This window comes from Apus apus, chromosome 6, assembly GCF_020740795.1.
Source record: "Apus apus isolate bApuApu2 chromosome 6, bApuApu2.pri.cur, whole genome shotgun sequence".
NCBI classification, from domain to species: Eukaryota; Metazoa; Chordata; class Aves; order Apodiformes; family Apodidae; genus Apus; species Apus apus.
The window spans coordinates 17,370,086-17,396,448 of NC_067287.1; the positions used below are offsets into that span (position 1 = coordinate 17,370,086).

The following is a 26,363-nucleotide window of genomic DNA, read 5'->3' on the forward strand; positions in this document are numbered from 1 at the left end:
GTAGATACTCTACCTATGAGTCACTGAAGGGCTCTAATGACTTTCTAACCTGTGCAAATGACTTGCCACCAGTGCTATTAGACCAGTCAGGCCAGGTATCTTGGCCTTTGATATAGAGAAAGGCAGAAAAATTCCCAGCCATTCATCTTTCTCCTCTTTTATCTTCTTAGAATCTCAACATGGAAGAAATCAAAATTTAATCTAAATTAATTAAATTGTTGACTGTACAGCAAATCACATAAAGGGAATTAAACATGTTCAGACACTCTGGGTCCTTAGTATTGAACAAAGATAACTAGATTAAGACCAGTCCAATTCAAAGTGAACATTGTCTGCGCAGTTTTCCTGTGGATTATCCAGCCCACAATAAATTCCTACATGTATTTTGGAATTAATTTCCCAAGTGCCACTAATGAACAAACACTAAGGGACAGTCTTGCCACCAACTCTTCAGGAATGCTGACTAATCACCCACAGTACATACTATGTTCAGTGAAGGCCCCTCTCTCTGATCAAGCTCTGTATCTGCCAATTCAGATCAGAAAGGGAATCCAAGTCTTGCAGTCTGTGGGAGCGGGATGTTGATCTGGTTTCTTGCAGCTGCTGTCCCAGACAGCTTGAAGAAGTCACTGCACATACTTCAGCAAAAATATGAGAGGTAAAGAAAGCTGTATCTGTAAAAAGCCAAATTCTCTTGCTTGACCCTGGTTCTTGTGACTGTCACCTTGTGCTCATGACACGTTATCACAGGGGACCATTACTCCCTGCAGACACTGGTGGGGGAAGGCATGTAAAAAGTTTAAGTAACAATTCATTGAGTTTAAGGCTTTCTAGGACTTACCCGAACTGTTCTTTTCCCAGTGTGATATATTTTCAGACCAAATTTCTACATCACTGATTTTTTTTCTTGGTTTTTATGTGTTGTTTTTTTCTGTTTGGTTTGGGGTAGCGTGGTGTTTTTTTTTCATTGTCCTTTTTTTTCCTTTTCTTTGTTTTTGTTAATCTGTTCTTTTTCAAATCTACCATAACCTAAAATAGAAGCAACTGAGAGTCTCTATGTGGTAATTATACTATAATTATAGGTCTGATTTTTAAGCCAGTTGAGTTTTAGAAATAAAGTTTTAACCTCTCACCTGAGAAGATCAACAGTAGATACAATTTGCCTTTGAACTAGAGTTATTAACTTGGCAACCCAAAGTTGGTGGTACACACTTTTCCAAACATAGGTAACATCCAACTGCAGAGCACTAAATAGGAATTGCCTGTTTCTTCATCCATAAAGACCTTGGTTTTATTTACACTCCTGCCTATTCTAAATGTGGAAACAGTAATGAAAAAAAACACTGTTGAGAAAAGTTGCCCTGTGGAAAAACAGTTTTTTAAAAAATGTGTCATGCCTTGAGAACTAAATCTATCTGAATACAGAAATGTATTGAAACTGTTTTAAAACTGTCCCATTTGATAAAAATAAATCTAAACTGTAGTGCAAATAGCATGAGTAAGGAAGAGGCTGCAATGAAGATTAATTTTTGGTTCTCTGCTTTTGCATGATGATTGGTAGAGGAGAGAGACTGAGTCAGCTTCAAGAAACCAAGTTCTCATTTACCAAGATCTTTGTATTTATCTTGACTGTCATTGGCATGCTTTTGTTGCTGTCTGCCAATATTATCTGATATGTATGTCAGTGAAAACACAAAAGATTTGTTTCCAGGAATAAACCATTAATAAAGACCAACACACAAAAGTATAGACTTTTTTAGGGTAGAATACATTCTATGTTCCATGTCATAAGTATTATGCAGTTGTATCAGTTTCAGCTCTCATAACCCACTGTGAAATGCAAGATAACATGATCCTATTGTGTCCCTGGCTATTACAATAGACTTTAAATACAGTTCTTTCAAGGGTGCAGAGGAATATTCACTTCCCCAGAGCAGGAAATTAGAGAAGAGAAAAATACATGACTTTTCATTATAGGAAAAAAAGGATTAAGTAAATTAAAGAGAAAATATGCACTTTGCCATGTAGTTCCAGAAAAGATATTACTGCTGTTACACTTAGAGAATAGATGGATCTTTAGCTTTAAGCAAAAGTTGTGCAAGTGAGGGATCACTGTATAAAAGAATGCCATATGTAATCAATCAGAGTTCCAGAAATAGGTTGCTTACAGCATTCATCCATTAACTCATTTCCTTGAAAAGTAAAAGGAACACAAATAGAAGAAAATCCAGACGTTAATCCTCATGTGCAGTCTTAAAAAAAGGGTGAAGAGGAATTATAAAATAAGCTCTAGGGTATGCCAAAGCATCATAAATTTGTGAAGATTCATCAAATCATGTGAAAACAATGATAAAGACATGCCAAAATGGAAAATTAAGAAAGAACGATTAAAGTATATGAAAAAAATTTCAATTTTACAATCTTTATTGAAGGTTAAATGGCTCCTTTTTTACAAAAACAAGTTGAGGCATTTACCTGTTTCCTTCAAATAGACTAAGATGAAAATTGTCTCTTTTTTTTTTTTTTTACTTTTAGACTGTGTGTGGTAAATTTAGTAGATCAATAACTCCTTTGTGCCCTCTGCAAAACAAACTTGAACTTCTATACAAAGGCAGACAAGACATGGAGAGTATTGCACTTGACATCCGAGTCTTGTATCCCAGACTCATTACCCACTAGTTATATTAGAAAACAAAGTTGAATGCAGTCTGGACAGATACAATACAGTTAACATGCAACTTTCAAAAATCAAATTTCAAAATTATTCATTTAACATACATTACTGAAATTACCATTCTACAGGGTGTAAACGATACACAAATACCATAAATTTGCTAATGATTATTCTTCTATTCAGTAAAACTCTTCAGTTAATAGAAGTATTATTATTTTAAAAATGTTTTGGCCACTTTCAAGGTCCAGCCTTAGGTCAAAACAATATTAATGAAAACAGCAGAAAGACTTTTTCATCCCACTCACCACACACAAACCCACTCATAATTTGGTGGAGAAAAGAAAAAAAAAAAGATTAGCTTCAGTACAAATGCTACACGGTAAAAACAATATAGTTAAAAAAGATAAATACTGCTCATTTGTAGGGTGAATGCCAAGAAAGATCTTGAAAGTTCTTGAGTTCTGTGGGTTCAGTAAAAATTCATTATCTAAAGTAATGCTGTTGAAATGATGGCTCATATGAATGAGCCTACTTCTTTGATATCCCACAATAGTAGAGACCTTCCTCACCAAGATCTTGTATTTTCTCTCTTCTGGTTAATTCATAATTATTTGAGTGATTCCATCCTGATGACTGCAAGTGCACAGAACATTGACGGTACAATCAGCCACAGCAGGGAAATTGCCAAACTGCCTGATTTCTGAACATCTTTGATAATTGGGAGAGAGATTGCTCAGAAAAGTAGTTGGACTGGAAACATTGTCTACATACCAAATTGAATCTTTGCTGATGATCAGAAGATGCAAGTGATGGGAAGAGAGCAAGTACCTTTGTGAAACGAAGTCTCCTGTAGGAACAGGGAATGTAGACCACCAAGTGTTTGATATGAAATACGAGCATCACTTTATTAGTAACATTTGAATACTGAAATGTATTTCAATATTGAAATGGGTGACCTACAGAAAAAGGGCTTTCAACCCTAGTATTGAGCAGAAGAATCAGCCTTCTCAGAAACAGAATTTAAAAGGTTTTTAATAAACTTTAAAAGTAATAAAAATATTTTCATTTGTGTCAGAGAAATTATTTCATTTGATGACTTCTACACAAAAAACAAAAGAGTAACAGGTAACTTATATGGTCTAAATCCAGATTTCCCTAATCCCTTAGGCAATCCTGACCAAGTGGGATCTGAGACAGAATCTGGGGGGCAGCTTATCAGTGTACCAGGAAAAGAGGATTTGATCCCACATGTAACTTGCACTGACATCTGTGGGAGTCTAGTGGTTGGAAGGGCTGCAGTTGCAAGCCTTTGCACAGTTTTCACCATGAGATATGCAGGAATACTGAGGAGTACAGATGTGAACCTGTAATTACTCTGTTCCAGTTTAATAACAGCCATAATTTATTTTGCACTGCAATAATTTTGTATTTAATACGTGGTTATAACATCACCTTCTTTCCAAAGGCTTCTGATGCTGTTTATTTCTCTTTGCACAGAAATATATACTACAGATTCTAGTTCACTAATAGACAGTGTTAACCAGTTTGTTTAAACAAAACTATCTTTGTAAACGAAAACTAATAAGTTTCACTGAAACTAGATCCTCGCTTGTAGCCATTGACTCCAGTAGACTTTGGATCAGGCCCTAAAACAGGCATGGGTCAGAGCTACCTAAGATCTCAGTCTCATGTCCAGGAATTATAGAGGATATAGAGACTGAAGTTGCACAGACTTTGTAAATATTAAATACAAAAGGGACATCAAGCTCTTTAGATCAAATGGGTGATTTGCTGTAGGGAATGTACGAAATTGCTTGTATTTGTGTTGATGTACCTTTGATTTCTAAGTCTTCTTTTGTAAGCACAGTCATACGTACATTTTGACCATCTGTTCCATAGTACTAAAAAAGGCAGAGGAAAAGTGATATTAAAAAGTAAAGTACACTATTGTTAACTTAAAGTAGCCCAATGTTGTAATTTTTATTGTTAGCTGATTTTATTTGGGCTTTTTTTTTTTTCCCTAGTACTATTCATGATAACAGCATTATAATTTAAGATTTTATGGTAAGACATTAGTAACTAGCTAAAACTGAGATTTAAAAATCCTCATTAAAGTAATGGAAATTAATATGAAGTGGAATCCTTAGATCTATTTGTTGCTGAGTTTAGGGGAAGGAAGAATGCCCAAAAGAGCTGCATACATTTGTTCACACGTGAATAAATGCTTTGGCTGCAGGGCATTGGAAGAACCTAACAATTTTGGATATATCAACAAAAGAGTACTGTCTTCCTGTGTGATAGGGAGTCTTTGTGTGTGGATTTTTCCTGCACATAAAGGGCTCCTGCAACAGTTCATGTAATGGGCCACTATGCGAGGTTTATTTTGACTGCCTAAACTGGATGTAAATGGTGAAATAGAGTTCTGGTAATCCTCTAGTTTTAAGTTTCTCTACTGGGCTTTCTAATTTACAGTTTTCTGCTCTGGATCCTCTCTACTAGAATCTAAAGGAAAGAGGAAAAAAAAGTTAAAGCAATCTATCCTTGGAACAGAAAATAACTCTGTAAGTGAATAAGGGCTTGATTTATCTTTCCCTGAGATAATTCCAGGGAGACTGTGTTCTTAGAGAACATCAAACAGCAGCAAGGACAAGGAAAGAGGGAAACAGGACAAGCAAGAAGAATTAGAAGAGATGTTTTTGTGTACCTCAGATACACAGAAGATAGGCAATAACAGTACTTATTTCTGGTTAAAAACTATTATGTCACACAGGTGATTTGACCAACCTCTAACATCAAAAGTTTAAGTAGCATTCATGAAAAAATTATCTTTTAAAATTTAACCAGCACACCAAATCAACCAGTACAAACACATTCCTCAGCACAAATACTTGGGATTGTGTGTATGAACAAAGTAGTATACAGCTATATAATAATTTCACATATATAAGCTTATATGTGGTAATTTTTGATTCTCAGTATTAACGAGAAAATTAAATTTAAAATACTGTGATGTTATTTTTTTTCAGATGGGGGCTTTAATATTAAAGGGTTTGGGGGTTTTTTTGGTAGTATTTCTACTAATGTTTACCACTATTATGTTATCCATGGTTTTCCCAATACAAGATATATTCTAACAGAATGTTTATACCACTGCAAAGTGCAAACAAATATCACATAATCAGCTGAGAAGAAACAAGTGTTTTTAGATTTCCTGCCAGTAAAACGAAGTTTGTAGTGTCAGAGGTGCTAAAATAAATCTGCAGCCACGGCCCCTCTTTGCTTTTCTTGGTTCTTGTAAGTTACGTTTTTAAAAGTGGTTGTTGATCCTCTGTACAGTGGATTTGTTTCCTAAAAAAAAAACACCACAAAAACAAACAAAAGAGAAGAGAAGGTGTCACGCAATGCTTAACTCATCTTGCCATCGCTTCAGCTGCAAGCAGATGTAGCTGCACACCACTGCCTTGAGTGCCCCTCATCAGCAAAAGGGATCATTCCAGTCCATGATTCCTGACCAGCGTTATGGTGCAGGCTGTACGTGCACCAGTTAGCACCACTCTGCTTCCCAGTGTGCAAAAGATGGTGGTTTGTACTCCACTTCACAAGAAACTTGGACCAGACATCTGCCTGGCCCAGAATGTGTTCCCAACAGCAGGTGATGTGAGCTGTCCCTGGAAAAGCTGACATATTTCATAAAAACTCCTGGGTCAGAAGGGATGTCCTGCTCTTATAATGTCTATAATGTCAAGATGTCTATAGATATTTCTGAATCCATGTGAATGTCTTTGAAATATAGAATATATTTGGCAATAAACCGTATTCCCTAAGTAACTGTTGTGTAGTGATGTCTTCTGACTTCTTTTGAGCCTGCTCTCACCATGATTTTGTAGGAAAAGTTGGCGAACAAACATACCATTCTCAATTTCCCCAGTCATAATTTTACAGACCAGTACCACACCCTCCCCCACTGTTTCTTTTCCCTAGAGAGGACTTCTGGTCTATTCTTCGTACAAAAGGAAATTTGTACCTCTGATCATTTTAGAACAGCCTTCAGTATCTCGCTTACATTCCAAGCCCCTAAATTCAGACTGGACTATGTGAGGCAACAGAAACCACTCGAGGATGAGGAACATGCTTCCCTTTGCATCTGCCCCCAGCTTAAAGAAAGGCACACCATCAAACAATAATTTATCAAATATGCCCAATATAATTTGTGTATCAAATGTTGTGGTTAGACTATTCTAAAAGCACAGATGGTGTCTCAGCAGGGAGGTACAACTCATCACCATCCTCTTCCCTGAGCCACAGAGACTACCACATGTTGGGAGAAGGGCAAGTCCCACCTGGGCTTTTAATCTCAGCCTCTCATCATTCATATCCTATCCCTTCCTCTTGCAACAGAAAAGAAAATTAAAATACTTCTGTCAAGTGTATCTGTCCCTTCCCTCTTACCATATGTAGCTCTCCCGAAGGATTAAGAAAACATTCTCAGATGGCCTTGCCTGTAAGTAACTGATGATTCCCATCTAAAGAGCTGAAAGACCAGCAGTGCCCATTCTTGCAGAAATGTTGCAGTCACAGGGCTTTCTACAAGACCGGAGCTGGGTGAACAGCAGCACATCGCCTGTCCTCCTGACACCCACCCGAAACGCTTACACAACACACTTGGTTTCAAAGGGCCTCAGAACTCTTAAAGCTTTTGCAGAAGAGCAAGAAGTCAAGGGCAGAAAGGAAAGAAAAAAAGGGAACATGGTATAAGCTTGCATTTGTTTTCTGCAAGCTGTAGGCAGAAGATAAGGTCTGGATTTCTCCAGCTTCTCCACTTCTGGAAAGCTTACAGGCATCGCTCCACTGGGTGAGTGAGCTCTCACCACAACAGAGGTCATCAGTAATCTCTCCTTTCTACAAAGGGCTGTTTCTGGGAAGGAGGGTACACCTCTGATAATTAGGTACATAATGAACAAATTTGCTAAGATTAATCAAAGGTGAGGTACTAATTAAAAACAAACAAAAACCCTAATAAAAAAAATTATCTACATGCTCTTTTACACATATGGAAAAAATTAAACCAGGAGATGGAAATCCAGCTATTTTTCTTTCCTAAAAAACAATGGTACTTTAAGTTGATGGAATACTAAATAGAGTGAAAACTTACCAGTAAAATCTATAGATTTAGAAGAACAAAACCAAGACAATTTCAAAGTCAGTTGTGCATCATGCAAACAAATTAAAGAACCTCATATAAAATCAATGCATTGAACATACCGTTTGCCATTTAACTTTCAATTTTTCTGCTTCAAATTTGGCCACCTCTTTTCGATCTTGAATGGACACCAGTAATTTCCATATACAAAGTAACACAATGCCAATGAGAAGGATAGCAAGGGTGACACCCACCATTATCATTGGGATATTTGGAAGCTGTGGGCAATCTGTGGAAACAAAGCCAGTTATGAGTATGGATATCCAATCAATAAATTTTAGGCAATTAAAAAGAGCCTAGAGGCATGTTGGGCTTCTTATTTGCTGCAAGTTGTGCAGGCCTTTTCCTTCATGTTCATGTTCTTTTCCTCCTGCTAGCTTGCCAAAAGGTTTATGAAACTGTCTGAAAACACTGCATTAAAATGAAAAAAAATTAATTGCTAACTTCTTCCACTGCCCTTTTACCATGTAGATTAGCAGCGTCTGGATACATATCTAGATTCTGAAGAGGAAAGTTAGAAAATTATTTTCAGATCTGTACCAATGTAGTTCTAAAAAACAGGGCTCAGTCACAAGATCATGCTCTTTACAATGTTAAAGATGAAGCTCTGCTTCAATTAACTGATATTCAGTGTGTTGCAGAGGAAAAGATTCCAGTGAGATCTGTATCAGCATAAAGCAACCAATGATATGAAGAAAACAGAGGAAACTGTATTTTACTCATTAAAACAATGAGGAAAAAAATCCATCAGACTTGCTGAAAACTTTGGACTGAACTATTTGAAGGAATTTTGCATTTAATGTTCTGCAATAAATTTTGTCATTCAGTATTAGAGAGAGTAAAAATTAAAACTGAAGTTTTTTCTTCACCAAAACACAAAGAATTTTATTTTAATAATAAATGTATTGCTCATGGAAGTCAGTGAATGCTACAGTTTTACAATATTTTCACTGAACTATGGTTTAAGGACACAGAAAAATTCATTTCAGTCTTATTTGGCTTACTTGACTGTCCTTGACATGTCTTTTTTGCTTGATGTCATTATTTAACTAATTCTCAGGGGTCTGGTATAAGCAGCGGGTTAATGCTCTGGCTACTGGTGCCATCTTGATTTTGGTTCTGTAAGTGAAATCAATATCTAGACATAGATGCATTTCCAGAGGTCTCACCTCAGTTCACATTTGCACACATTGAAGCCACCACAGCACAGTATTTTCAAGGCCCAGGAGCAGAACAGCAAACGATAGCAGAGCAGGTTATTGTAAAGTGGTGGGAGGACTACTGCACACTGTTTAATGAACTGTGCCTTCTCTTAGAGATTTCTTTTATTTATTTTTTCAGATATACTTTAAATGCATAGTAACTCTTCAATACGATAAAAATCTTACCCTTAAATTCTTGAGTTTTAGAAGTGTAGTTTACAAAGGGATGTGCTTCTTTAAGTACCAGCTATTTACAGCCATCTTTGCTGTAATAGCAACCTATATAAAACCACACTACTGTTCTATGGTAAAAGCTGCTTTTTTGTGCAGTGAAATCACTTTCATTCTCATGTATATGCTAGAGAAAGGCTACACAAAGGTTTAACCAGATAAATGATATTTGTGCCAACAGAACAAAGTTACAAATGTCATGGCTTTCGCCACAATGTAACTAACATTTAGCACTGAGACACTGGGCATGTCCCCCTTCCTCAAAGAAAACAAGAACATTTTTGCTGCCTGGAAACTAACTGTTTGGCAGCTGAAAAATGGTGTCTGTATTCTCTCCTGTCCCAAATAATTAAACACTTAAATAAAAAATTAGTAGTGAAACAAGAGTAAATAAAGTAGCAATGTGAAATGATATAAAGAGAGTTGTTGAATATCTGTTAGTTAGGCAAAATATTCAAAACTTAATAATATGGCAACATTAAATGTAATTATAAATATATTTTAGCTATTCATAATGTTTACCTAATCAGACAGCCTTTTGGATAGTTGTTAATGTATGAAATATTTGTAATTTCAAAGTGCATTATAGTATTTTCTTACAATGTAAATGACATTTAGTATCATCATCTTAAAATTGCACAGGGCTTTAGAAATATTAACTGATTAATCATACTGCTCATCTTTCATGAAAGGTCAAGTATTTGTTTTACTACCACATGAAATAAGTGCTTGAGGAGGTGCTTTTTTGGTTGGGCAGAGGGGAACTACAAACACAAGGAGGTGCAGTGCTGCTTTCAAGAGCTCATCTTCTTGATAGCTTATCCTGACTGTGTTTTTAAATCATATTTCACACAGAAAAAGCAATATTCACTGCTTACCTCTCTGTTGTATGCTATGAATGACTGTCCTTCCCTGTTCATCCATAGCCAGTAGAAATGTGGTTATACATTCATTTTCCCCCTGCAAAGAGCAGGAAATGGATTTATCCTCTGAATAATCTGCAAAGGTAGGAGAGAAAAGTCATTTATCAGATCAAATGAAATTTAATATGTAATAGCAAGAGAGATTGCTGGCATCGTCTTTGTCTTATCTGTCGATGGTAAAGAGTGAAAGAGGAAAGCAGAAGTACCCTCAGAATTTCTAATAAATGTTAACAACTTTTCTTCCAACCCAAGCTTTGTTTTATTTCTGAAGAATTGGTGCTGTCAACCTGCACTGACCATCCAGGGCTCCATAATAATCTGGTGTTCTGTGAACTTCAATGAATTGGAAGTGCTTCCAAGATGCTTAACCACATGTTCTCTAGGAAATATCGTTGTCCCCAATTATAGGACAAAGTAATCAGCATGTTCTCTTTGGTCTACAGCTACTCCCACTGTGTCTAGATTGTGTCAGAAATAGAGATATCTGTATCAAACAGCAATGGACACTGGTAAAAGGGCTGCCATTTATTTCTTCCACAATATCCCTCTCAAAGATTGGTGTACTGTCACAAGAGTAAACAGAGATTAATAAGAGAAACCTGTGATTCTAGGATCTTTGTAATGTGATTCCAAGGGAAGCAGATAAAAAGTGACCAGAGATGACAGTTTGCCCCCATATATTTGTCTCTCAATTTCATGTAAAGCTGCACAAAAACTTAATTAATTTTTCCCCTAGATGATTCCTAACTGGGAAACCTTTTCTGCTGAGAACAGTTCATTCAAAGGAAAGAGGGAGACAGGAGGAAGCTGGCTCTGAGGGATGATATAAAGCAAATAGGAAGATTGAAAATTGAGACTACAGGCCCAGAGGCAGAAATACCATAATTTGGAGCATAACCAATATGTAGTATTTTACGGAGCGAAAATACCTGACCTTTAAACTGTGTGCAATAATATCTCTGGGGCTGAATGCCTGTTGAGTTTCCATATAACCCATGATTTGAATAGCCTTGTCAATCTAGGTATGCTTTTCAATATATTTTTAGAAAGACTTCTAATGTTTTATTTGAAGAGGTAAGAAAAACCAGTAACCTTCTCAAACATTTATTTAAAAATAAATGTCACTCTCCATTATTTCTTACCCATTCAAAACTCTTATTTAAATTTCATAAGCAACTATCCTCAAAGTCTTATGTCCTCAAACTTTAATATGAAGAGTGATTAAAGTGAACCTGTGAAATATAAAGTAGGAATTGGACAGGAACATGGATTTTAAAAAACCCTGTGGTACATGAAGAAATAAGTTCTCACTTTTTTTTTATTTCATATTGCTTATTATAATAAGATTTAGTCATTTATAAAACACTACTAAACACAACAGAACATATGAAAGTATAAACAGCTGACTACCCTACAGTCCTTTTCTCTGCATGTTACAAAAGGAGAATCCCATCTGGTTGGATTTGAATGGAAACACACGCTTGATTTGTGATAATCCTGTATTTAACCTGTTGCTTGTCCTTGGTGGCAGGGCAATGTGTTATCTATCAAGGTGACAGGCAGACAAGACTTGCTGATTTAATAAGATTTGGTTTTGTCAGACAGGCCACAAACTGCAGACTGAGTGTGCTAAGTTTATAGCCCTCCTCGCTGGGTCACAGTTCCAGTGACACTGTCAAATGTTTTGCAATATTTGTTGTTTCCCAACTCTTTTAAAGCAAGCAGATCAAAAGAATAGTACCCTGCTTTAAAAAAAAAAAAAAAAAAAAAAAAAAAAAAAGAAAAGAAAAAGAAAGGGTAGTTGTTAACTGTTCTGAAGGCAGAGAAAAACTTGCAAGCATATTTCAAATATCATCCAGAAGGCAGTAACTGCAAATATATTGCTTATTCTTAGACTGCAATTTTTAATTTAATGTCATAATTTAAGACCAAGTGGAGAAGAAATCTGATCATGCACAAGGACATAGAAATGAAAGCAAAGATGCCAGTTCAAGCTATTCAGAACCCAGCTTATGGTTACTGTTTGTTTTTTTCTCTGATGTTACTTTCAGGATGATGGATCACTAAGACAGACTATTGCATAGATTATGTTCAATTCACCAGTACAAAAATTTGCCTGTAATTTACACCTGTTAAATTTTCCATGTTCTGTGGTGAATTGTACTTTTCCCACTTCTGCCTGCAGCCTTATGCCATTAATTTATATGGTCTTTGAAATCAATTACGTTACAGTGGAAGAATTGGGTAACAGTGGCAAGCCAGAGCCATGTTTCCTAACACATACTTAAATGAAAGATTGAAAAAAAAAAAAAAAAATACTGTAAATGTAAATGTCATTATGCCCTTTCTTGTTTGCCTTTTGCTCAACAAAATGCTTTTTTTTGGACAGTCTCATCTCACTTTGAGTCAGAGCAACAGAGCAGTGCTGATGCAGAGGATGCCACACTGTGGCATCCAAGTTGTTGCTGCACTGGGAATTTGTGCAGTCCCAGCACTATGGAGTAGGAAAAAAACTTCAAGGAAAGTGTAACTGTCCCTGAATTGCAGTTCCTCCTGGGTAGCGAATGGAGCGACAAGGGCTCCTCTTACACCCGTCCGGCAAAGGGGAGATTGGCCCTGTTTAATATTAAACACGGATTAAAAGAAATATTCCAAAGCGATGTCTGCAGTGGAGATAAGCCCAGTAAAAGTGAAATCCCCAGCACCTCCAGGTCTGCTGTGGCGTCTGGAACCCCGCTGGATCACCCCTGGGGTCCCCGCGGAGCAGCCGCAAGGGGCTCGGGGCGAGATCGGGCACTCCCAGGAGACGGGAACATGCAAAGCCTGCGCTTGTCTGATTGCTCCATCCTTCCTGTCATTGTGTTGCAACACACAAACGCAAAAGAGAAAGCAAACCTATAAGTGCTAATACTTCGTTTAACCATTTAAAAGCTATTCCTAGCTTTCAAAAAACCTTGAAGAATTAAAGAAACTGACACGTATACCAGAAAGAAGCAGTCTGCTGCTCTACGGAGTTGCTCAAAAATCTGTCTGAAATTATTTGTGGTGATCCAATTATACCACTTTGGAAAAGGTTTTTTGTTCAGGTAGTACAGTCTTCAATTGAGGATTTTTATTTATTTTTATTATTTTCAGGATTATTTTTTCCCCCCTCAGGAAAAAAATGGAAGCTGCCTCCATGGCAAAACCAACCCTGTGAGCTATGACACAAGCCTTTAAAATGAATCATAGTTTGCAACAGCTTTTTTTTTTTTTTTTTTTTAGGGATTAGGATGGGAGCAGCTCTCCAGCTTTTACTCCAGCAGTTGCTGTAGCTGCTGCAAATAAATTTAAAAGAATTAGCTGACAGCCCCAGTTGGGGTAGCAGGGGACATGAAAAATAGGAAACAAGCAGGAACAGGAGATGATGATGTCATGCTCATATTTCTGTGACCTCTGTCAGTGGGAACAGAGCCATATAAGTAACTGTTCCTGCTCTTGATTAGTATTCATTATACTTGAAAACAGACTGTTTTGTGTCTTCCTAGCTATAAATATCTGCTATTTAGCATAAGCAACCTGGAAACCTTACTAACACAGAGGTATAATAAAAGTGCTCATATGTTTTTGAAGCTTGGAAAGAGATTTTTAGATTTATAAACAAATACTGATGTCTGGACAGGGAAAGCATAATAATAATTTTAATAAAAATACAAAACTAGAATTAATTTTCCTTGCAAGGGCAATATTTGCAACTTTGTTGGGAAGATGTGTATCAGTGGAATTTTTTGCATGTAGGCAGCTCTGAATGGGCTTCCAATGGTTTTCAGGCACAGTCCTTAGGAATGCACACAACATTCTGCATTGGCATCCCAACTTTTACATTTCTCTGGTTTAATGCTTGTGTTTGTGATGTGGCTATAGTGCACCTATGTCCTGCCTCATCTAACAATTGCATTTTGCCATAAGATTGGGGTAAGAGTAGCCATAAGAAGAAATACAGGCTGACTACACTATAGACAAGCACCTTCCTCTACAGGAAAGAAAAAGATGTGATGAAGTATTTCAATTAAGGTTGTGTGGGTTTTGTTTGTTTGGGGTGGTTTTTTTTTTGAGAGTACTATCTTATTCAAGGTTAATTCCTATTCCAGAAGTTCCCATTGATGGAGGGCAGTTTTGAATTACAACAAGCAACTGAAAGATGTGCTTAGACTTCAGAATAGTAGGAACATCTCAATAAAACCTGACAAGAAGCAGAATGTCTTTGCCACAAGCTAAAGGGCTGTGTCTAGCTGCCAACTATAATCAAGAGTTTGCATAAGGACTGGAGTCAGGTTTTGCACTTGTATGGTAAAAGAAGCCACACTGAAATTCGTGGTACAGGTGTGACTTAACCTCAGGGGCTTTCATCATCCACTGATTTGCAAGGACTTGTATTTTTAAAATTCTGCCCTTTCTTTTACATAAACTGCTTAGAAAGCAGGTGTGATCCAATGAGTTAATTAACCTGGGGGAATGATACCAGCATTTCCTACTTACCACAGAAGAACTGTAGACAGACAGCAATTGCCTCATGATCCCTAATGTAATTCCATGGCAGAAAAACAAGGCTACTTTTAAATATAAAATTACTGAAAGTGGAAACTATCACAAATCATGTACACATAGAAAAGGAAGACTGAGTGTACAAACCCTCTGCAGTGCTGACAGTTACATCAACCAATTTGCATTTTTCACTGCATTCTTCCAGTGAGTTGTCATCCAAAGCCAAGTGACATTCCACACAGCTCCTGTGGAAAATAATTCAGCAGCTCATCAATCTCTGCCTGTCACTAAGGAACAATGTAAAAGCCAGTATGTGTGCATCTGCATTTTACAAAGGAGCTAAACAAAAGGTCTGTGCTATGGATACAGTAGTCCTCAGAAATATGATACGTATTGCCACCAAAAAAAAACCCAGCCCAACCAAACAAAAAAACCCCACCTGAATAAAGGTATTGTGGATAAACTCTCACTTGTCCTCTTTTCTCTCTCCCAGCTTGCTAGCTACCAGACAGAACCCCAGGCAATATTATTCATGTAGGTCTATCAAAGACATGGGGTTACTCACGCATAACATTAATTTTCAGTAATAAATATCCTGAACTAAACTCAGACTAAATACCAGCCAAAGGAATGTCTATCTGATGAACAATATCTGAAATTGACTTCAGAGAGAAGGCACCTACTATAAGGGTTTTTTTTAAAGTCTATTGAATGATGTATTAAAACACTGCTCAGATGTCTCTACAAATGTCTCACGGGTGTCTCAGAAGTTATTTGTTTAGATACTGATTATACTAATGCAATACATTGGAATTTTTCTAACTTTAACAGTGGAATGAAAAATATTATTTAAAAACAAAATTCCTTTGGAAGTCTTAGAAAATCTTTCCAGAAATTAAATGAGGATTTTAATAAATCCAGAGTTCACCCATGAAAAATGCATCAGTGAACAGAATTCATATATGGAAATTTTTATGCAAAATGTGTGTTGAGCATTCTTCACAAATAGCTTCAGCTATTTGTATTGAGAGACTGAGACCCTGAGAAGCAGCCTGAAGGACTGACTGCTTAAAGAAAAGGAAAGCAAAGCACTGCAACAAAGCACCCAAAAAACCTCTTGCCATCTCCTGTTGCATTGAGTTACATATATCCATGGGAATATGCTGAGGCTGCTGAGTTTATCTTCACGGGATGGAGATGACCTTACCATTTGCTCTGGAGATGGTGAATAGTAAAAGCAAGCTATGAGTAATGGGATAGCCTCTATCTCATGGAGACAAATTCAGTGGTGTTGGTTGTTTTGTCATATTTGCCATGTTTCTCATACTACCACTCTTTTTCTCAGCTGCCTGGCCATTAATCTCAGTCCTTTCAGGTCTTTCAGTGCTCTCAGTTACCCTACCCAGAAATGTTCTCTTTTGGCTTTCATTGTCTTGTGTTTCAGCAAGAGAAGTAACTGCAACAGTGAGAAAAGATCTAACACTGCATACAATATACACGTTGAAATAGGCTAATGTAATGCCTAATGTGTAACTTAATATTTCTTATTCTCTGCAAAATTGGGCAGAGCAAAACAGCAACGTTATCCTTCGTGTTTTGAGCAGCTGCACCCAGATGGTCCCTGTACTTAAAGCTTTGAACAAAGTGTTTGGCTTGGTTTTGTAGGTCTAATTTAGCACTAACATAAATGGTGATTAAATCATGTGCCATAGAATAACTTTTCATCTTGGATATAGCGTAGACTGCAATGACAGGCATGACAATACAGTGTCAGAGAGCTGGTATGGAAGAGAAATGAGCCTCAATTCTAAATAGGGAGACATGACATCATCATGAAACATTAATGCTACTTACACTGACTCAAGAAGCAAAACCAGGTTCATGAATAACATGTATTCTGTGAAGCCTAATTCAACTTCTAGCTTAAATTTCTACTGAAACTTGATTGTTTTGGACTGACTTCAGCCCTGCAAGAGCTCACATAATGCAAGCATAAGCATGGGTGAACTTAGAGTGGTCAGCTTTATGTCACACATTTTTGGTTGCTTTTCCTATCATGCACTGTAGCAAACACCATGCGTCACAGCAGGAAAGCTACATAAATTTATGTGCTCAGTGAACAGAAGACATCTCACCATTAACAATCATTTTATACATGACCCACTGATTTCACCCCCAGATTATGACCTAGTTTATCATAGTTGGGCCTATTTAATTCAGCCAAGCTTAACTGAATTTGGGCTATGAATTTACACATGTGTAAAGCTTGAGCAGACAGTGTGACCTTATTAATTAATGTGCATGAGAATAGTAATACAAATGCCAGTTCTTTCTGTGAGTCCTCATTTTTGCTGTAGCAGCTATATTGGGATGTTTTCATTCTGTACTGTGGACTGGAAGGAGGTTCATCTGTTTTGCTCTGATTATATGAGGCCACTATTCTGATTAGTTGTACAGCCAGGGACAGCAGTGAAAGTGTGATGTTTTACTTGTGCTGCTTGAAGGCGATTAAACTGTTTTGCATAAAGTCCTTTTGTACAAGAGTATTGCTAATAAATTATTGATGTACAAGTTACAGCTACACCTCTCAAAGGGCAAAGAAGCTCCTGGGTTCTGGTCTGTGAATCCAGTTTCCAGCAGTGGCAGTAAGCTCGCTGCTGAGACAGGAAATACGTAAACCTGAATGATACAATCAGAAATGTAAACCCAATACATTACCTCCTGGAACTGCAGGGGTCACTGCAGAGAGGGCATTTTTCACACGTTTGGCCTGAAGCCCCCGGATGGGTGCAAGCACACGACCCACAGATGCATTTGCCTCTCCCACTGCACAGGGTCCCATCCTCAGCAATGCAGGTGCTGGTGTCAGTTGTGCAATTGCAGTATTCTCCTGCCCATCCACTGTGGCACACACATTCCCCACAGTCACAGTCACCATTGCCTGGGAAAACATTGATTATACTTCAAATCAGTCTCTTAGTAAGAATCTGAAGGATTTAAAATAATTTTTAATAATTCTCCTTAATAGCAGATCTTTTCCCCTCTCTAACTGTTCTAACTCTTAAACATCTTTCTTCCTCCCCCAGCATTTCAGTTTTAAGCCAGAGGATCAAATTTTCTCTTTGGCTGTAAGCCAGCGCAGCTCCCTTCTCTTCACTGGAGCCCTCCACACAGATGTCATCTCCTGACAGTGCACAATCTAGCGGGTAAATCCTCTTTCATTTTTAGTAACATAATTTCAGCCTACCTCTTCAGGGCTGGTTCCTACCAGTTTAATGCTATTCCCATTGTTTCAACAGAATCACTTCTAATTTACAGTGGTATAGCCCAGGAAAAAAAAACCCACATAAATAAAAGTTCACCATTTCTGATTATATCTTACTAAGATAAACCAAGAATCATTGATGTTACTGGGTTAAAATTATTTTAAAATATCAGAATTATCCTAAAAGTGATTAATTCAGATTCATTAATAAGAATGTTATGCTTTGATAATGATGTCAGAGGCAAAGTGTACACTGGTTAACACCAGTGGATGTCAATATACTTACCTAAGCTTCCTTGGAGCTACAATCACCTACATCCATTACAAGCCTGACCCAGTGTGGTGGTGGTTGATAGGCTCCACTAAAAACACTGCAACTTAGAATAGCTATGGAGTGGTTCAAGATGCCTCATTTTTAAATTTGAAAACAGGGTTAAAAGTGGTTTCTTGTTTTAAGTTGAAAGGTCATTCAGAAGTAGTAAATTACACTTTATGCAGAACTGATTACAACTGAATATATGATTAATATAAAGATTCCCAAGCTCACAGCTAAGAGCGAGACAATGAAGCTCTAAAGTGCAGACCCTAAAAACGGTGTCGAAGGACTTCACCTCCACACTGGAGCCCTCTGTGCCTCACACAAGAGAAGTCATCGCACTCGCAGCGCGGCCCGTAGACCTTCCCGTGCAGGGAGGGGTGGCAGAGGCAGTGCCCACAGTAGCAGTCGCCTCTCCCGCTGCAGGAGCTCTGCTCTGCCGAGCCCTTGCAGGAGCTGGTCCCCAGGGAGCTCTCCTCGCATTCGCAGTGCGGCCCCACGAACCCCGGGCTGCAGAGACACACCCCGCACTCCAAAGATCCTTTCCCGTTGTTGCATTTTGGGCTGTTCATCTCGGCCTTTGCCTTACAGTTACAGCTGCACTGGGGTTGAATTTCCATCTCCAGCATGTCACTGAGCCCCACTGGTTTTATCACAATATGCCTGCTGGTTTTATCACATGAGGAGAGGCTTACAGTCAAATTGAAAGAGACCTGAAAGAGAAAACGGTGACTGGACGGATCTGCCGGTCTGCAAAGTACTCTGGAAGCACATACAGAGGACAGAAGGACAGAGGGTTGTAGATACCACCTGCTTTTTCAGTAACTTGTTTGGAGGAAGATTATTTGGCAAAGAGCAAACTCTCTACCTTGGTGTCCTAAATTATCTGGAATTAGTGTCTTTTCAGAATTCCTTCTTTACTTACTGTGTCTCCCACTTTCACATTGGAGCATCTCCTCTGATGTGGAAAAAAGGTCCCGTTGTTACAGATGGCCATGAAAGAGAGACTGAGCCCTTCTGTCTCTCCCAAGACCTCCAGCTCCACCTCGGACCTCAGCTCCTTAAAGCAAAAATGCAGGAGATGAGTGGAGCGATAGCACTGCCAAGTGCTGCTAATACCCAACATCTGTGTAACGTGGATTGTAACTAATCCCAACCTACACAGGAGTAAATCTGTGGGTTTAGCACTTTATTTACAGACTTCTCTATTGCAAGAGAAATAGAGAACTAGCAAAACAAAGCAAATGCCGACAGAACCAGCTTGCAGAGGAAAGCAGTTGTGGAATCAGCTTAATATCCGCTATCACAGAGCTTATTTCCTGCCCTTACAGGAGAATAAATTCAATATTTTATTAAATCATCTTTCATCACTAAGTGCTCTGCTGACTGATGCAGGTTTTTCTTTAGCTCTAGTCTTGCCAAGGAATGGATTTTTGTCCCTGGTTGTATTGCTAGCACTGGGCTTTTCCTGATTAGCCAGCCTGTGTCAATATTGCTCCTTGTTTATCTCTGCTGGTACAATCAAACCTCACAATCTCTCTCACAGCAGGGCAAGCTCTGAGCTCAGTTTTTCCTCAGTGCTCATGATTGAGCTTGGTGTTTCCACGGCCAGTGCAAGACTCAAGTCCCATGGTGAGCTCCTCCAGCCACGGGCCTCGCTCCATTCCTTTCTTCTCCAGATGGAAATTCTTGCTTCGTGAGCTGTCGATGCTATTTCAAGTTGTATTTATCAACATACTAATTCCTTAAATCAATTTGTTCAAACTTGGATTTCTTAAGTGAAAAACTTACTCCATGAACTCTCTCAAATGCAGGTTTTTAGATGTAACATTTTAAAATGCTTTACAGCCACTTCTCTTACACAACTTAGCCTTAATCCAAAGCCTATAGCTGACCATGGGGAAATTCTCTATTACTTCATCAGACTGTGGATCCAGTAACTGGAAATTTTTCAAAAGTACCTGAGCAATTGCTGAGGAAGTCTCACTGACTTGGCTTTGTGCCTTTGTGAGCTTAATTGCTTTACAAAATACCCCCTGCACTTCAATCAGAGCATGAGGACCTCGATGACCTTACTTCAGTGAGTAATTCTAGCAAAGGCAGCAGGATGACTCACTGGAATAAAGGTCTGGTGGGGTAAAATAAACTAAAAGTAGAATAGGTATAAGCCTGAACAGCTAACAACTCACTGTCCTTTTTACATGTCTTGGAATCCCTGGAAATTTGTCTTAGAGTTGTGTTTGGTGAGGGTTTTTTTAACATCTTTTCATTTAAAGAACCTTGACATTAAACCAAAACACTTTAATAAAGGACAGCAGCATGTGGTGCAAGACACATTCACATAATACCCAAAGCTCTTTAGAGTACAAAACCAGAACAAAGAAGCCTGTGCACTGCTTATCAGGTTGGTAGCCTTGGTAGCTCTGGATGTGAGAGGAAAAAAAAAAACAGAAAAAAAAAGAAAAAACAAGGAAAAGAAAAAAGAAAAAAGAAAAAAGAAAAAAGAAAAAAGAAAAAAGAAAAAAGAAAAAAGAAAAAAGAAAAAAGAAAAAAGAAAAAAGAAAAAAGAAAAAAGAAAAAAGAAAAAAGAAAAAAGAAAAAAGAAAAAAGAAAAAAGAAAAAAGAAAAAAGAAAAAAGAAAAAAGAAAAAAGAAAAAAGAAAAAAGAAAAAAGAAAAAAGAAAAAAGAAAAAAGAAAATAGAAAATAGAAAATAGAAAATAGAAAATAGAAAATAGAAAAAATAAAAAATAAAAAAGAAAAAAGAAAAAAGAAAAAAGAAAAAAGAAAAAAGAAAATAGAAAATAGAAAATAGAAAATAGAAAATAGAAAATAGAAAATAGAAAAAATAAAAAAGAAAAAAGAAAAAAGAAAAAAGAAAAAAGAAAAAAGAAAAAAGAAAAAAGAAAAAAAGAAAAAAGAAGAAAGAGAAAAAAGAAAAAGAAAAAAAGAAAAATGAAAAAGAAAAAAAATAAAAAAGAAAAGAAGGAATTTTTCTGAAATTTTTAAATCCTGAAATAACTCCACTCAAATTGCCTGATACCTGTCACAATGTAATTTAACCTACAGCTCAGCAATACAAAGTTATGCAGAATTCAATGTTAAACAAAGCAAGCAGAAATATGCTTACAGAAAAAAATGAATCATACTTGGAAAGAACATGAGAACTTTCTGTAACAAGTATTTTGACAGCTCAGACTTTCTTAACTTGCTTACTTCCTCTCTGAGGAATTTAGATGGCAGCACATGGTGAATGGTGTTAGCAAACCTCATGTTTGTACAACAAGCAAAGACCTGAAAGCACTTTTCAAGTGTTAAATGTTTAGCCTAACTCTACTCTCGGAGGGCAAAGAGTTATTTATTCCTTTTTTGTGAGTAAAGAAACAGAGACACTGAGCATTGAATGTCACTGCTGAGACTGTCATGAGAGGGCTGCAACAAAAATTGGAATTAGATCTTGTTTTGTATGTGATTTTTAACCTCCGATTCCCCCTTCCCAGAAAAAAAAAAAACAAAAACAGATGCCTTCACTGCTATCACATAAGGTGGTTTCAGTGTTTCCTGCTTGGAAGGTTTTCAATCACAATGCAATAAAATTGTTAACCTCTAAGGTTAAGTGTAATAAAATGGGCTCTGGGAAATTTTGGGTCTGACATGTTGCTGCTTGTACACTTTGTACATCTTGAAACGTATGTGTGATTTTAAGAACCTCTGAACAACTCTGGTGTGTGGCCTAGACATGCTATACCTGAATGAGGACACATCAAGTTATGGCCCAAAGGCAGAAGCTCTGCTCCTGCAGTGCCTTCCTCCACTATGGGAGGAGAGCCAGCCCTGGGCTCAGAGCCCCCTCCAGAACCTGCCCACAGCATGGCTGAACCCAGAACTAGCCAAAACAGCTCAGGAGCTGCACCAGGTCACTGCTGGCGGCAGTGGGAGACAATGTGCTCGGCACACAGCAGCTAAAAGGCCAGCAATGTCCTGGACATCACAAGCAAGGATGTTTGATGATCAGAGGACTGGAGGACCTGCCATATGAGGAGAGGCTGAGAAAACTGGGTTTGTTCAGCCTTGAGAAAAGAAGGCTTTGGGGAGACCTTATTACAATGTTCCAGTACTTGAAAGGCGGCTACCAAGAAGAGGGAGTCTCCCTATTTACAAGGAGTCACATGGAAAAGACAAGGGGTAATGGGCACAAGTTGCTCCTGGGGAGATTCCAACTGGACACAAGAGGTAAATTTTTCACCATGAGGACAAACATTGGAATAGTCTCCCAAGGGAAGTGGTAGATTCACCCACATTGGACAGTTTTAAGACTCAGCCTGACAGCGTGCTGAGCCGTCTCATATCAACTATTGTAGTACCTAGAAAGGTTGGAACAAATGATCCTTGAGGGCCCTTCCTACCTGGCATTCTATAGTTGCATGATGCTGAGAACAAGACAGAGAACAAAAGATACAACAAAAGAACAAGAGATACTATTTTGCCTCTGTATAAAACTTAGTGTGCTCCATCTTGTGCTCTACAAGTTTCTCTGGTCTCCACATCTCAGGAAGGATTCAATGAAGTTAGGAAGGATAAAGAGAAAGTCAAAGTCACCAAGTGGATAGAGCAGCTGAGGAATGAAAGGCTGGAATTACCCAAATTTGAGAGAAGGCTGCTGGTGTGGAAGGCGTCTCAGTGATATAATGTTATGAAATCAGGAAGACATGAAGATAAGGTGAATGCAGAACTGTCATTCACCAGACCCTGCAACACCAGAACTAAGGTGAAATCAGGGAAGCTTTAAAGCATAGGAAGTAGTTTAAAAAGGGAAAAAGAAATGTAAATCTTGACACAATGCAACTGAGCTTCTGCTTGTCACAGGAGGCAACAGAGACTGAAAATATCAGCAAGTTCAAGAAGGAGAGCAGAAACAAAAAATAACTGTAGACAACAGGTAACTCTAAGGGGAAGATGTAAGGATGCATTCTCCACCTTCCCAGTGATCCAGCAAGGCAGAAGATGCCATGACACTGCAGTCAGAGGAAGAACCTTTCCATTCTGCACTTAACACAATGTTACACCGAAGGCAGCAGGACACTGCACTGAGGCACTTATTTTGTTTTCCCATTACTTACTGGACACTAAAATGGTATTTCAGCTGTTAAACATAGGAACCTCTGTCTTTATGTTAGCATGCCAGCCTGAAGAAATCCTGATAGGAGCCAGATGTGACTAACAGATTGGTCTCCAGCAGTGAAATACTGGGTGTTTAGCAAGAGCTTTGCTTATGTAAAGATGTCCCCCTGTATTTATTACAATGTGTAGGCTCCCAAGATCAACATTGAAGTTCTTTGCTCATTTCATTTTCCATAGGACAGAGAATCTTCTGGTGTTCCATATTTCATTTTAAAAATTAATAACTCAGCCATTGTAAGATTTATAAGAACATGGTTTGCCTTTTTATCACCAAGACCAAAATAATTTAGGGGAGCATTCAGGTGATATGAGGATGAGCTGCAAAAAAAATAAGGAAAGAAACAGAAAATCTTTGCCAAGTTAATTGGTGTTGTAGCCAACTGGTAGAGCAGGTTTTTAGTTAAAAGGGGCAGAGATGGAAGAGAGAAATCTATGGTATATCTGCATAAATGTAAATAAATAATCTGTGTAAAGACGTGTGAAACTGTCTAAAAACATTTCCCTGACAGAAGAGAACCAGGCAGCCAGGATGCATTTTACAAACAAAGCTCTGAAGAGCAGTTCTGTGTTTATGTTCCTGTCATCTTGACAGTATTTCTTGGTATTATCTAAACAAACCCATTCAAGTTTTGGCATTACCTAAACAAACCCTTTTCATCTCCCATGTTTTGCTTTAAAAACCTCAGAACAGCCTCACAGGGGCAGCATCAAATTGCTAAAGCAGAGAAGAGCACTGAGCACGGGATAGTGCTTTGCCCCAGAAATGTTCCTGCAGAGCTATTGTAGATCTGCTCTGGCGACAGCTACAGATGGGAAGAAAGGTGAGTCCTTGTAAGGTACTGAACTGGGAGACCTGGATACCTCCATTAGAGAAGGCTTGAAGGTGGATATGAAATACAGGACTATGAAGAAGGCAAGACAGATGAGACACTGATGTGAATTTAGCATTTCAGCAGGACTAAGAAAGGACAGAAGCTTATAGAAATTTTGTTTCTGTGCTCACTCAATCCTCAGAATGAACAAAACCTTTCCTCTTAAGGTCAGCAACTAAGCACAAAAAAGATGTTATTGTAATCAGTGCATAAAAATAATCTAAGACACTTGTTTTTACCAAATTGCAATCTAATTTTGAAAATATAGACATGCATGAAGAAAACACCTTACCTGGTATGCAGCAATGATCAATTGGAGAATATTTCCAGAATCCTTCTGTAGTCTTCCAACAGTAGCTCCAGGAATAACCTTTGCATAGTTCTGAAAATAAAAATAAAAATAATTAAAGCATTAAAAAAGACTAGGTGACAAGGAAGGTGACAGGGAGCTACCATCTGAAAAAGAACGAAATATACTGGAGACAACCAAAATAAATAATAGTGATATTTTCAAAAACCCTTGCAGATGCCATGACACACGTCTTATTGACAAAGTCCTAAGGAGAAGTGCTGGTTTCACTGAAAATTAATGGGATGTATATTTGCTAAGTCACCCTCATGTGCTTGGAAGTTTGATAGTACAGTATTTTTCAGCTATAATTTTTTAAATATAGAATGAAGATATATTCTATCAACAGTTGTGTTTTTCTTTTCTAAAAATAACCAAAAGCAAATTTGGCTACTCTACTGTTGCTGTGCTATTAGAGAGTCTTGGATCCTACATGCAATAAAAGAAGCCACTTTCTTATCTTTACAAGCAACTGAGGACCTGGAATTCTGGTTACTGAGGGCACAGAAGTAGTTTAAACTAAAGGCTTCAAGAACTTTGAACAAAGGCCCTTGAAAAATACTTCTGATTTATGGTCAATGTAACACCCCACATGTACCCCAGTGGTCTGTGGTTGTTATTGATTGTACATTGAGCTTATGCTACTATTATTGTGCCAATTTAAAAACTTCTTTTGGTAATAAGTTTTCTTTTTGCATTAGATGTCTAGCAGCTATATTTTAAATATGCTCAATTAAAATTTAATTTGCCTGATTGTTAACTATTGTAACTTCTCTTGCTTGCACCCATGCCTTTGAAAATTAATGTTCAACATTAAAAACACACAATTCACCATTCATTTTCTTTTGCAATTTACCATATCAATGCTATTATTTTAATTAAAAAATATATCCAGAGACCTATTAATAAATGTGGCTAATTTGGTACCCTGATATCCCTCTTATACTTTACATCTCCAAAAGCCTTGTGGTTACTTTATATATTATGTATGGAATACTGATCATTCATTAAATTTCTAAAGTGCTGTTGTAAATCAGTGGGATTAACTGCATTTATGTTCCTCCTGTGATCAGTGTTCTCTCAAGGATTCTTAGAATAATGAAACTCTGCATTTTGTACATGTGGACCTTTCAGGAGATAATTATAAGAAAATATGATAAACCTGGAATTTAAATTATAGCACCCTTTAATCTGTGGCATGCAAAACAAACAGCAGGGATATAGTCTTCTGAAGACTTCATTTTATCTTTCCTCTTTGAACAAAATTTTCTGCATGGTGATACAAGGATGAGATTGCAAACCCAGTTAAAGTGTGTGTCTTTGGTCAAACCCTGCCTTTTAGCACATATTTCTGTTTAACCATTAACATGGTGAGGCAGACTGATGATTTTGGAGTGCTACTATCATAAAACTATCCAAAGGAATTGCATGGAACTTAGTCTTTTAGCAAACATAAATTAAAAGATGAACTGCCTTTTTATAGAGATACTCTAGATTCACGCAGAGTATTGCATTTTATAGAGATACTCTGGATTCCCACTAGGGAAGTGTGACAATTACATAGTTGAGTTCAGTGGGGTTACATCTAACTTTTCAGAGTGTAAATGACAAAAGAATTTTCATCATAA

General features: G+C 37.6%; 1 protein-coding gene across 1 annotated transcript in view; it reads right to left on the bottom strand.

Annotated features, from left to right (window-relative positions):
• Nucleotides 1-3,487: 3,487 nt before the first annotated feature.
• The window catches only part of ITGB6 (integrin subunit beta 6), a 35,962-nt gene continuing 13,086 nt past the window's right edge, over nt 3,488-26,363 (bottom strand). Inside the window, exons 10-17 of the mRNA XM_051623989.1 lie at nt 24,679-24,768; nt 19,261-19,395; nt 18,631-19,048; nt 17,473-17,695; nt 14,902-14,999; nt 10,186-10,305; nt 7,937-8,103; nt 3,488-6,022 (exon numbers count right to left, since the gene is read on the bottom strand). Coding sequence (XP_051479949.1) covers nt 5,921-6,022; nt 7,937-8,103; nt 10,186-10,305; nt 14,902-14,999; nt 17,473-17,695; nt 18,631-19,048; nt 19,261-19,395; nt 24,679-24,768 — 1,353 coding nt within the window. The 3' untranslated portion in view covers nt 3,488-5,920. The remainder of the gene's footprint in view (nt 6,023-7,936; nt 8,104-10,185; nt 10,306-14,901; nt 15,000-17,472; nt 17,696-18,630; nt 19,049-19,260; nt 19,396-24,678; nt 24,769-26,363) is intronic.